This window comes from Phoca vitulina, unplaced genomic scaffold, assembly GCF_004348235.1.
Source record: "Phoca vitulina isolate PV1807 unplaced genomic scaffold, GSC_HSeal_1.0 scaffold30, whole genome shotgun sequence".
Taxonomy (NCBI): Eukaryota; Metazoa; Chordata; class Mammalia; order Carnivora; family Phocidae; genus Phoca; species Phoca vitulina.
In genome coordinates this window covers 616,345-628,401 of record NW_022589733.1, presented here as the reverse complement: position 1 = coordinate 628,401, position 12,057 = coordinate 616,345, and the positions used below count along the sequence as shown (strand labels likewise).

General features: G+C 37.5%; 1 protein-coding gene across 2 annotated transcripts in view; it reads left to right on the top strand.

Annotated features, from left to right (window-relative positions):
- The first annotated feature begins 126 nt into the window (after positions 1-126).
- CUNH16orf87 (chromosome unknown C16orf87 homolog) overlaps positions 127-12,057 on the top strand; it is a 29,828-nt gene continuing 17,897 nt past the window's right edge. The window contains exons 1-2 of one of the 2 annotated variants that reach the window (XM_032424171.1): positions 127-544; positions 6,781-6,877. In XM_032424171.1, coding sequence (XP_032280062.1) covers positions 473-544; positions 6,781-6,877 — 169 coding nt within the window. In that variant the 5' untranslated portion in view covers positions 127-472. The remainder of the gene's footprint in view (positions 545-6,780; positions 6,878-12,057) is intronic. The other variant, XM_032424170.1, reaches the window with a different exon arrangement.

The window sequence follows — 12,057 nt, the reverse complement described above, 5'->3', positions numbered from 1 at the left end:
GGGCGTGCCCAGCACCACGTCCCGCCCTATCTGTGCATTCGTTGGCCAAACCGGACGCCCGTTACTGCCGAGTCCCGCCCAAACCACGCCCCCACGCAGTCCGCAGGGCCGAGAGAAGGCGTGGCTATTGTGCCGCTGGACGATTCAGACGGTCTCCTCTCGTGAGAATCGGGACGTGCTCGAGGACCGGCTTGGTGCGGGTGGGAGCGCGCTCCGCGGTCCCGCGGAGCTGGCGCGAGAGGCTCGTGGCCGCTGCGGGCGCACGCCCTGCCCCGCCCCCTCTCCGGCACGCAGGCTCCGCGCGAGCTCGCGCACGCGCGCGCGCTCCCGTTCAAGCTTCGGTCTGGCCAGCGGCGATCGGGCGGGTGGAGGCTGGGCCGCTGAGGTACGAGGGGAGGAGCCGCAGCCGCCGCCGTCGCCGTCGCCGCAGCCCCCGCCGTCGCCACCGCCGCCGCCGCTGCTGCTGCTGTAGATGAGCATGTCTGCAACTCGAGCCAAGAAAGTGAAGATGGCCACCAAATCGTGCCCCGAGTGCGACCAACAGGTGGGCGCCGGGGGCCGGCGGGCCGGGTGCGCGGGCGGGCGGACGGGCGGCCGTTGCCGGCGGCCGTTGGCTGTGGAGAGGCCGCCTCGCCGGGTGGTCTGGCCCTTGGGCTCGGTGGCCACAGTGGGAGCCCGGTGGGAGGCCGGGCTGAGCCGAGGGGATGCCAGGGAGACTCCCGGGGTCGCAGTCCGGCCGGTGCCCACCTGGCGGCGTTAGCCGGGCGACTGTGTGTGTCCTGCGGCCCGTGGCGCTGGAGGGAGGCGTGGGTTTGTCTGGAGCGGTCGGGGCGCCCTGTCCGAAGCCTCCGAGAGTCGCCCGGCCGGCTCTGGGTGACAGCGGCGGGAGTGTGGGGGCAGTGACCTAAGTGGACGAGCACGGCCCCTTCAGCCTCCTTCTGCCCCGACGAGAATGCCCAATGTGCCCGACTCCGAGTCCAGGCTCCTGGCTGCGAAAGCCGCTCCTGCCACGCAGGGCTGCTTTGTTCCCATCAGATGTATACTGTGATCCCCCAAAACTGTTCCCACCTGGGGGGGACGCTTAAATGTGACTAAAGGGGCCGCAATGCAATGGTTTCAAGTTTAGGCGAATTTGGACATTTTTCCTCCTAAATATATTTCTTATATTTTTGACGGAAATAATCGTGAATCTTTACATTGTTTTTTTTTGTGGAACATTATTGAATAACGCCCCCATTGAAGCCCTTTCCTTCTGGGCGCTCCTCACCTCCCCCACTCGCCGCCGTATCCGCTGTTAAAAATTTGGCGTTTCTGCTTCATGATCTTTTTAAAAAATTTATATGTAGTTTCATGAATTTTACATGACTTCTTTCTACACAAAATTAATAGTGTCATAGCTGTAATTTTAAAAATCTCATTTTACTGTTTCTTAGTTTTATGCATGCCTCATTCTTTACTGGAATAATAGACGTTCCTTACAATCTATTGAGTTAAAACTCTCAATTAAAACCATCCGAAGGCCCTTTTTTCATGTCAGTGTGCAGATCTGGGTGTGATTTTTCTCTTTTCTACTGAGAGAATTTTTTCAAAATGACTACCTCTCTCCTCCCCTTTCCTTAAAAAAATTTTTTTTCTTTAAATCAGGAGTAATTTGAAATGGCTGGAGACTTTTTTTAAAAATAACATGCTGATGTCAGTGCATTCTTTAAGAGCAGTCTTGTACCTTGATCAAATCTTGTAAAAGAAAATGTTACATGTTTTATTCAGTATCTTTCATGGGCCTGTGGTAGAAATGCAAGGAAGGAAGATTGTGTAAGGAGAATTATAGCTTTATTGATATTATGAGTTTATTGAGTATGCAGTATAAAAAGAATTTAGTCATGTTTCCCGAAGTAGAGTTAAACTTCCCTTCTTACCATTTGACTAAGTTTACCGCTTAAACTAAATTTGTTAAATTCTGACAAAATTGGACTTTGTGATTTAAGTCTCTTTGCAGGAGATTATATCAATATTTAAATCATTTCCATTTGTTCCAATTAACTGTGCTGAAGTATAAGGTTTACATGTTATGCTGTATGCATTCCAGTTTCTGTAGGGCACAAGTTATTGCAAATCTTGACCTTGTTTTATTTGGCATAAAGTAATCTTTTGGGAAAAGTAACCTGTTTTTAATATCCTGGTTAAAGAAAAAGGGAAGGACAATAAACTTGTTAGGAGTCCCTGTAATTGTTCAACAAAATGTGATCAGCATTTTATTTGGAAACATACATTAATCTTGTTATACACACACAACACGTCCTCCCTTCCCCCCCAGCTGCCATAACAAGATACCATAGGTTAAGTGGCTCAAACAATAGCAATTTATCTTCTCACAGTTCTGGAGGCTCAAAGTCTGAGATCTGGCAGAGAGAGAGAGAGCTTTCTGGTTCCCTTATAAGGCCACTAATCCCATCATGAGGGCCCCACCCCTGTGACTTTAAACCTCATTATCTAACCTCCAAATACTTTCAGATTGGGGGTTAGGGCTTAAACATATGCATGGGGGGGTGTGTGACAGTTCAGTCCATAGCAAGCTACTACATAATTTAGAATGTTTTGTTCTTTATTGTAAATATTTAAGAGAATATAATATACATAAGGACTAATTAAAACTTTTGGTGATTCTTAAAATTGATTTATCTTTTACTAAAAGTAACTGGTTTGAAGGAAATAAAAGATTAATTTTAGCTTTCTAATTATTGGAGAGTACAAGCTTCTTATAGTTATAAATGAGAAAAAAATTATAATCCAGAAAGCCATTTTTTAAACATCATTAGATTATTGTTATTCTGAGTTGTTTGATGAATATTAAAATAGAATTTAGGTATAGTTTATAAACATAAAAGGATATGTAAAATCTTTAGTTTGAGATTGCACCACTTAAATAGATTTACATATATTCTTTGTCTGTGTGTGTAGGTTTAAAAACAGGTACAGAGATCAGCAAACAAGAAAGACCTAGATTTTCAGTTGTTTTATAACATCTCCTTTACATGTCTCCATTGAAAATACCGTTCTGAAACATCTCAACCACAATACTTTTCATTTTCGAGAGGTTTCACATCCAGTAGCTCAAATTACTGAACCATTTTGTATGTAGTAATATTCAAGATTCTTGTTAGTTGTCTGGTATCTTTTGTGTATGTTTCTGTTTCTGCCTTAATTTTTTTAAATAGAGCGGCTTTTTTTTTTCTATTTATAGGAAATTTTATGTGTTATGTAGCAAACATGTCTACTGTAGGTCACTTTGATTCTCTTAGCAGCAAGAATGTAAATGAGTTCTCTATAATGTGGTTATTTTGAACTTTTAAAAAATCAGTGAAACAGTGTAAGACCAGGATCTTGTTTCTTGCACTTTTTTTTTAACCCTTTTTTTTAAACTTTTTACTTGTTTTTAGCTGTTTTACTTGTAAACATAAAAACGACCTGAATGTACTTGTCAAGGGAGAAATTGATGAACAGTAAGTCATCAATAAACAAAACTTTTTTTTTCCCCTGTTTTAAAACCCTGAGAGTATAGTGTTAGAACTTTCGTTAGTGTCATCTTTGGCATTACAACTGAAATTTGAAGGAAATGTAGGGTTTTTTGTTTTAAAACCAAATTACACTGTAAAGAGATTAATATTACTGAAGCCCACCCTATTTAATAATTCTTTTTCTAGGATTTGGGTTGTGGTGGTGGTTAGTTGTATTTTTTTTCAGGGTTGGGGTTGGGAGAAGGAACTTTCCATTTTAAAAGGGACTTTAGGGTGACTTAGCTCAGGCACATAAATGTTTCTTGATCATAAAACACTCTCTAAGGAGTGAAAATCAGCTTATCAATTAGTGTTTGTGCATTCTTTCATCCCAAAGCCATATGTACATGTCTCAGATACCTCAAGTGCAGCCCTCTGTTTAGACTATGTGTTATGTATTTTTCTTGTATATAAGACAGAGACCTAAATTTAAATTTGTTCAGTTTTAGTAGCTGGAAGAAAATGCTTGTGGAATAGCAAAGGATCTTTTGAATAAGAGCATCATGTTTCTGTGTTTTTTGGATAACATTAATTTAAAACAATTTATATTACAGTGAATGTCCTTAATGATGTGTGTAAGTATAAAGGAAATGAGTCAGTACCTTTGAGTTTAGTTTCTATGAAGATGTGAAATTTTAAAAATGGCAAACATCTATTTTGGGTGCATTTTACAGTATTAAAAAATGTAACATTTCATTTTCTGTCCTGGCATGAAAGAATCTCATCACATTCTTAATAAAGCATGCTATTTGACCTGTTGGAGTTTGATTATTTTTTTAAGATTCATTGTTATTTTTCTTAAATGCAAACTAGAGATCCTTTGTTCAGTGTTTTTATGCAAAGAAAAAATTCTGCCAAAATATTAATTAAGCTTAATTAGATCAAGTATTTATATTTCAGACTGTGAAGCATTCTTTACATACATGGATAAAAAGTTTTATTTTTTAATTTTTATTTATTTTAGAGAGAGAGTGCACTCAGTGGGGGGAGGGGTAAAGAGAGAGGGAGAGAGATTCTTCAAGCAGACTCCCCACTGATCATGGAGCCCTATGCAGGGCTCGATTCCAGGACCCCGAGATCATGACCTGAGCCAAAATGAAGAGTCAGCCACTTAACGGACTGAGGCACCCAGGCATCCCTGGATAAAAAGCTTTATAATTGTAACTAAACTTTTACACAAGCAGAACAATGGGCAAATGGAATTTATCTTACAAAGTGAATTGCAATTTTCTGACCATAAAATATTCTGTGAGTACTTTTTGTTGAGATTAATTTCTGGTTTTTGGTGAACATGTCTTGATTTCAAGGATCATTAAAGTTAGTGAAAAAAAGTTAATATGAGTGAAATGATTGTGAAGAAATCAAAACATTTTAAAAATGATTTTTAGGGGTGCCTGGGTGGCTCAGTCCGTTAAGCGGCTGCCTTCGGCTCAGGTCATGATCCCAGGGTCCTGGGATCGAGCCCCACATCCGGCTCCCTGCTCAGCGGAGAGCCTGCTTCTCCCTCTCCCTCTGCCTGCCACTCTGCCTACTTGTGCTCTCTATCTCTCTGTCAAATAAATAAATAAAATCTTTTAAAATGATTTTTAATAACATTTGGCTTTTGAAAAATTATAGACTTGAAATAGAGAAAGGAGCTACTTGTAATTCACACATTTAGAAACAGAAGTTTGAAGAGCTTAAGTGTTTTATCCAATGTCCTTCCTGGAGCTGAGACTAAAAGATCCTAGATCTTGACTCCTCCTATATTCTCTTTTGTTTTGTGCTATACTTTTGCCCCACAGAGTAGTTGTTGTAAACTATTCTTTTTTTGTCAGTGGTAATTGGCATCTTGCCCTCTCCTATTAGAACCAGACTCATTTTCAGTACTTTCCCTTTAAAAGAATGTTTTTAGGGGCGCCTGGGTGGCTCAGTCGGTTAAGCGGCTGCCTTCGGCTCAGGTCATGATCCCAGGGTCCTGGGATCGAGCCCCACATCGGGCTCCCTGCTCGGCAGGAAGCCTGCTTCTCCCTCTTCCACTCCCCCTGCTTGTGTTCCCTCTCTCGCTGTGTCTCTCTCTGTCAAATAAATAAATAAAATCTTTAAAAAAAAAAAATAAATAAAAGAATGTTTTTAAAGAAAGTATAGTTGGCATATAATGTTATGTTAGTTTCAGGTGTACAGCATAGTGTTTTGACAACCCTATATAGGTTATGCTATGCTCACGATAAATGGAGCTACCATCTGTCACCATACAAGGCTATTCCAGTACCACTGACTGTATTCCCTGTGCTGTACCTTTCAACCCAGTGACTCACTCATTCTATAATTAGGAACCTATACCTCCCACTCCCCTTCATCCATTTTACCTATTCCCCTATCCCCTACCCAACCGCCTCCAAGGGGCCATCAGTTTGTTCTCTGTATTTATGGGTCTGTTTCTGCTTTTGTTTGTTCATTAGTTTTGTTTTTAAGATTTCACTTATAAGTGAAATCATATGATATTTGTCTTTTTCTGACTTACTTCACTTAACGTAATATTTTCTAGATCCATCCATGTTGTTGCAACTGGCAAAATCTCATTCTTTTTTATGTCTGAGTAATATTCTGGTGTGTGTATGTGTGTGTGTGTGTGTATCACATCTTCATCCATTTATCTATGGATGGACACTTGGGTTGCTTCCATATTTTGGCCATTAATAAATAATGTTGCAATAAACCTGAAGTGCATATATCTTTTCAAATTAGTGTTTTTGTTCTCTTTGGGAAAATAGTGGAAGTATTTTCCCCTTTTGAAATGTCTGGCACATCTACCTTTTCTCCATTTCCATTCTCACTATTCCAGTTGGGTCCTCATTCTTATGCTGGGGTTACTTTAATTACTTCCCAACCACGCTCCCTTTTCCAGTTGGTGCTAATAAACTGCCATCAAACAGATATTTTAGGAAATACTACCTTTTTTCCACATATTTTCCCCTGTTCTGATTCTGTAACGGTTTTCTGTTGGTCACTTCCATCAGTACATGTTTATCATGCATTTTCTATGTACATGGTATTGTAAAGCATTCGGAGAATGTGAAGATGTATAGGACACAATACCAGTCTCAATTTGTTGTAAGGAGGTGGGCTTTAAATAAATCTATGATTCCTCCTTTGGTAATTTATCATTCAGTTCAGGAGACTACATAAACACTGAGAAGTTTAGTAGAAAAATAGTAATAATACACTTTTTCTTATTTTTGTACAGGTTCCTGTTGCATGTAAATCGTGTCCTTGTGGTTATATATTTATTAGCAGAAAACTTTTAAATGCAAAACACCCAGAGAAATCACCACCTTCTACAGGTAATTGTGAGAGTTTACCACATATTTAGCTTTTTGATATAGAAATGTAAAATTAATTTTTGTGAATATATTATTTACATCTTGAAGTTAAAAATTAGAACCTATTGAAGTATGCCTTTGGTTTTTATTAGCTGTTGGAAATCAGCTTATGACATTAGTTTGCTCTTCATTCCATTTAAATGTTAACTGCCTTATAATGCTGATAAATCTTGTAGCAAATTTTCTATTTTTTATTATTGAAGGATGGAGAGCCATTGAAGGGTTTTAAGCAAGGGAGTGATCTGATCTGATTTCTAAAAATAAAAAAGTAATTTAATTAAGGTATAACTGACATTCAATAAATTGCACATATTTAAAGTGTACAGTTTGATACGTTTTATCCTATGATTACACTAGTCACCACAATCAAGATAATGAATAATGTTCATCATTCCCAAAAGTTTTCTAGTTCCCCTTTGTTACTCTGTCCTTGCTAACCAGATAACCACTGATGTGCTTTCTGTCATTACTTCTAGAACTTTATATATAAATAGAATAAAATATATATAAATAGAATCATACAGTATATACTCTTTTTTTTGCCTGGCTTCTTTCATTGAGCATAATTTAAGATTCAGCCATATCATTGTGTATATCAGTAAGAATTAATTCCTTTTTACTGCTTAGTAGTGCTCTTTATATGGATAAACCGCAATTTATTTACCCATTCACTGGTTGATGGACATTTGGTTTTATCCTCCTCAGTGCTAGTAAAATTTATAATGACTTAAAATATTTTTTTGGACTAGTGACTGGAAAAATATAACTTGATTTTGAGGTGAATATAATTTTTAGATATATTGGTTATTTTTTATAATTCTCTGATTTAGAATATCTAAAAAATAATTTTTTTGGAATTTTACTTGCCCATTAATGTAGACAAATTGGATTTATTCAATGGATTGAATTTTGAAATTCAAAAAGATGAAATTTTGTTGTTTATCCTTAGATAAAATCAGAATAGTGATGATCTCCAAATAAGTAGATTGATTACAAATAAATTTTGAGTACCTGCTGTATGCTAGGCACTGTTCTAAGCCTTGGGCATAATGAATGAATCTACTGTTAAGGCAGTTCAGTGCTGTTATGGAGCTTACATTCTTGTGGGCATGAGATAGACAATGAGCAAATAAACAGCTTGTGATAAATGCATTGTAGGAAATTAAAATAGATTGCCGTCCTAGCATGTGTCTGGAAGGCTACTTTTGATTGGGTGATTGGAGAAGGCCTCTCTGAGAAGGACATTTAAACTGAGGCTGAATTGAAACAAGGGGCTAGCCATGATAAGATCAAGGAGAAGAACATTCTTGACAGATGAAATAGCAAATGCAAAAATTTTAGGGCTGGAAAAAGTTTGGTATATTTTAGGAACAAAAAGGCCTATGTGGTTGCAGTGTAGACAGTAAGAGCAGGATAGTGTGGGAGATGAGGCCACAGGGATAGGCAGAGGCCAGATTGTGTAGGGCTTTGTAAACCAGAATAAGAAGTTTTGGATTTTCTTCTTAAAATATGAGGACAAACTATTCCTAGGATGTAGGATGGAGTGAGGAAAAGGTAGCATGCTCTGATTTGTCTTGTTAGAAATTCCATTTTGGCTGCTGTCTAGAGAATAGTTTGTTGGGAATACAAGATAGAAGCGGGCTATTGCAGTATGTTAACTGAGTGAGAATGCTGAGTTAGTGCTTAGGTTATAGTAGCAAGTGATTCAGGAATTATTTATATTTATGTCTGTGAGAGGTCTCTTTATCTTAGGTCTATATAGAAGTGGCAAGAAAGTTATTTAATTCCATTTCTGCCTTTGTTTGAGTTTGTTCCCTTTCATCATGAGAATAAAGACTTTGCTGGATAACTATATAGGAATCAGAGAGCTTGTTAAAAATGGGTTTCTGGGTCTTATTCCCTAAGCATTTGATTCAGGTATGAGAACCCGGGAATGATCATTCAGTAGGTATCTGGGGTGGCGTGTCAGCTCAGTTCCGGGTCTCCAAAATAAGTAAGACATGGTCGTGCCCTTAGCAGGACAAGTGTGTTTATTTTTTTTATTCAACAAATATTTTCAAGCGCCTTCTATATACCAGTGGTTCAGGTGAGAAATGAGGTAAAGAAGATACCCAACAAGGACAGAGAGAAGGGACAGATGCTGCAAGTATTAAGGAGTCAGAATCACTTGAACCAGAGGGAAGAATTTTACAATTACTGTCAATGACTTGGATTACTGGTTAGAAAGGGAATATAAAAAGGAAGACAAGTTTTGAGGGAAAGATGAAGAATTAAGTTTTGGGTGTGGTTATGAAATATCATCCATGTGGATTTTTTTTTCCCAGTTGGACATATAGTCTGAAGCTTAGGCTATAGCCTCAACTGGTGGTAAATCTTTTGAGCCATCAGTGAATAGATGGTAGTTGATCTTATAGAAATGGATGAGCTTGTGCCCAGAGGGTTGGTAGGGTAGGAAGAGGAAGTTCAGTGACTGAACTCTGGCAAACTCCAGTCTTAAAGGGTGGAGGTTATTAGGGAGGGAGTTTAGGTCAACTGAGAAGATGTACATGTACATGTCAGCTATAGGAGAACAACCAATGGAGAGTGGTGTTACGTAAGTCATAGTGATGAGTAAGAAGCAGTTCATTATTATTTTACATTTGGAATTTCCTAAGGTCTTTTGTTCATTGAGAGTGGTCTTGTGACCTTGAAGTAAAGATGAGACATTAAAGCCTAGAAATTCCCTGGAGGAGGAAGAGGAACCAGCAAAAGAAACAGAAAAGTTTAAAAGGATGGAGGAACATCAGGAGTAGACTGTGCCGTAGAAACTAAAGGAGGAAAAGGTTTTAAGGAGAAAGGGTTAAGAGTATTCAAAGCCTAGAGAACAATTTGGTATAGTCAGACATGGGGGTTGGAAACCTTGGCTTCAGATTCAGTTAGAGAGTTTTGTCACTCTCTAACAAGTTAATTAACCTCTGTGAGCAGCTGCTATTGAGTATAAGATAGGCTTATAGTATAAACCTTAGATAGAGGATTGAAGTGCAGATGAAGTGCACGTGAATGTGGCTAATGTAAACAGAGTTTAGTATGTTATAGGTACTCAGATATTCATTTCTACAATTAAATTTCTTAAAAGTAAAGATTTGCCTTGGATAGTTCGTAGTATGTGGGAGATTGAGTACATAATTTTTAAAATCTCTATAGCTTATCAAGTACTTGAACATTGTCAGTGGGATCCAGAACATTTCAGTTTTAATTAGAGAATTTATACACAGAAAATGAAAATGGATAATCTATATCTGGAAAGATAATGAACTTCGTTAATAATCAGGGAAATGCAGTTTAATTAAAATACCATTCTTTTTACCCACATTCTGACAAAAATGTAAAGGATTTCCAAGAGCTTTTATGAGTATGGCAGAATCCAAAGTCTCATACTAGTGGTGAGGTTGTAAATCAGCACAGCTTTTTTGCAAGAACAGTCTGACAGTAGTTGTTAAAGTTTTAAATGCACATAACCTAGAATCTAGACTTCTTATCAGTAGGTATGTATCCTAAAGATACAATTGTTTTTAATACACAGTGAAATATTTATTAGGATTTATAAGCAACACTGTTTATAATAGCAGAAAACTAAGCCAAATATCATCAGTAGGGAAATGGTTAAGTAGGGTACATCTTTTAGGGAACAACAGTATGTGCTAATTAGAGAGAATGATGCAGATTTTTATGTACTGACATGGAAAAATCTGTAAAACAAAGTTAATTTAAGGAAAAGTATAAAACAATACTTGCATGAATTCATTTTTGTTTTACAAAATTTTTTTCTTGTAATGAGAACTTTTAAAATTTACTCTTAGCAACTTTCAAATATGCAATACAGTATTATTAACTATAGTCACCATGCTGTATGTTACACGATCATGACTTATTAATATTATAATTAGAAGTTTGTACTTTTGGACCCCCTTCACCCACTTCACCTCCTCCTCCCCCTCTAACTCTCACCTCTGGCAACCACCAATCTGTTCTCTGTTATTTATGAGCTCTGGTTTGTTTTTTAAGATTCCACATACAAATGAGATCATATGGTATTTAATCTTTTTCTGTCTGACATATCACTTAGCATAATGCCCTGAAGGTCCATTCATGTTGTCAGAAATGGCAAGATTTCAGTTTTATGGCTGAATAAAACTCCACATTACCTTTATCCATTCATCCATCAGTGGACATTTAAGTTGTTTCCATATCTTGGCTATTGTAAATAATGCTGCAGTGAACATGGGGTGCATATATCTTTTGGAGCTAGTGTTTTCATTTTCTTTGGATAAATGCCCAGAATTAGAATTGCTGTATCATGTGGTCGTTCTGTTTTCCATTTGCTTTTAAGACCCCACAAAATTATTTCTACATGTAATGCATAGACGGATAGATCACTAAATAACGAGGAAGGAATCAAGGAAGACTTTTACTTATGTAATTAAACATTTAAAACAAGAAAGAGCCATCTGTAAAGTTCAAATTGAACTTATTTTAAAAGTGAAATCAAAGCTATAAAAGATAATTTTAAATTTCAGTGGGTTGAAATTTAGTAACTTTGTGACATGTGACATGTAGGAGGAAAATAATCTGTCAAGTCAGATTTATCTAAGCTTGAATTGCTCAAAACTCACATTTTTCAAATATATTATCTGTGTATCTTCATAACACAGTAGAAATAGGGAGGTAGGACACTAGACCTGTATAGAATTTTGTCTAGCTGAAAATACATTTAAATAAACAAAATTTATTATGGAAATCAAAGAATTTTTTAAAAGCTTTTTAGTTTTGATGAGGGGCAGAGATGAATGTTACAAATAAATCTGTGTTAAGAAATGCTCAGTGTTTTGTAGGAGTGCATAGAATCTCAAGGCAATTAATAATTCTTTGACAACTTCCCAAATGAGTTAGGTGTTGTTTCTTTTACTCTATTTGGGGGGCCAGTATTAAATGGAGATAAATTTTAAAAAATTAACTGTCTTGTTCTTGTAGGATTTCATTTCTAAATTGAATGATAGCCTAAGAGTTTAAAAAATAGTCTTGAGATTAAGTCCTAAACTGTCAATTTGAAGCAATTTCTTTATTTTTATTTTTTTTAAAGATTTTATTTATTTATTTGAGAG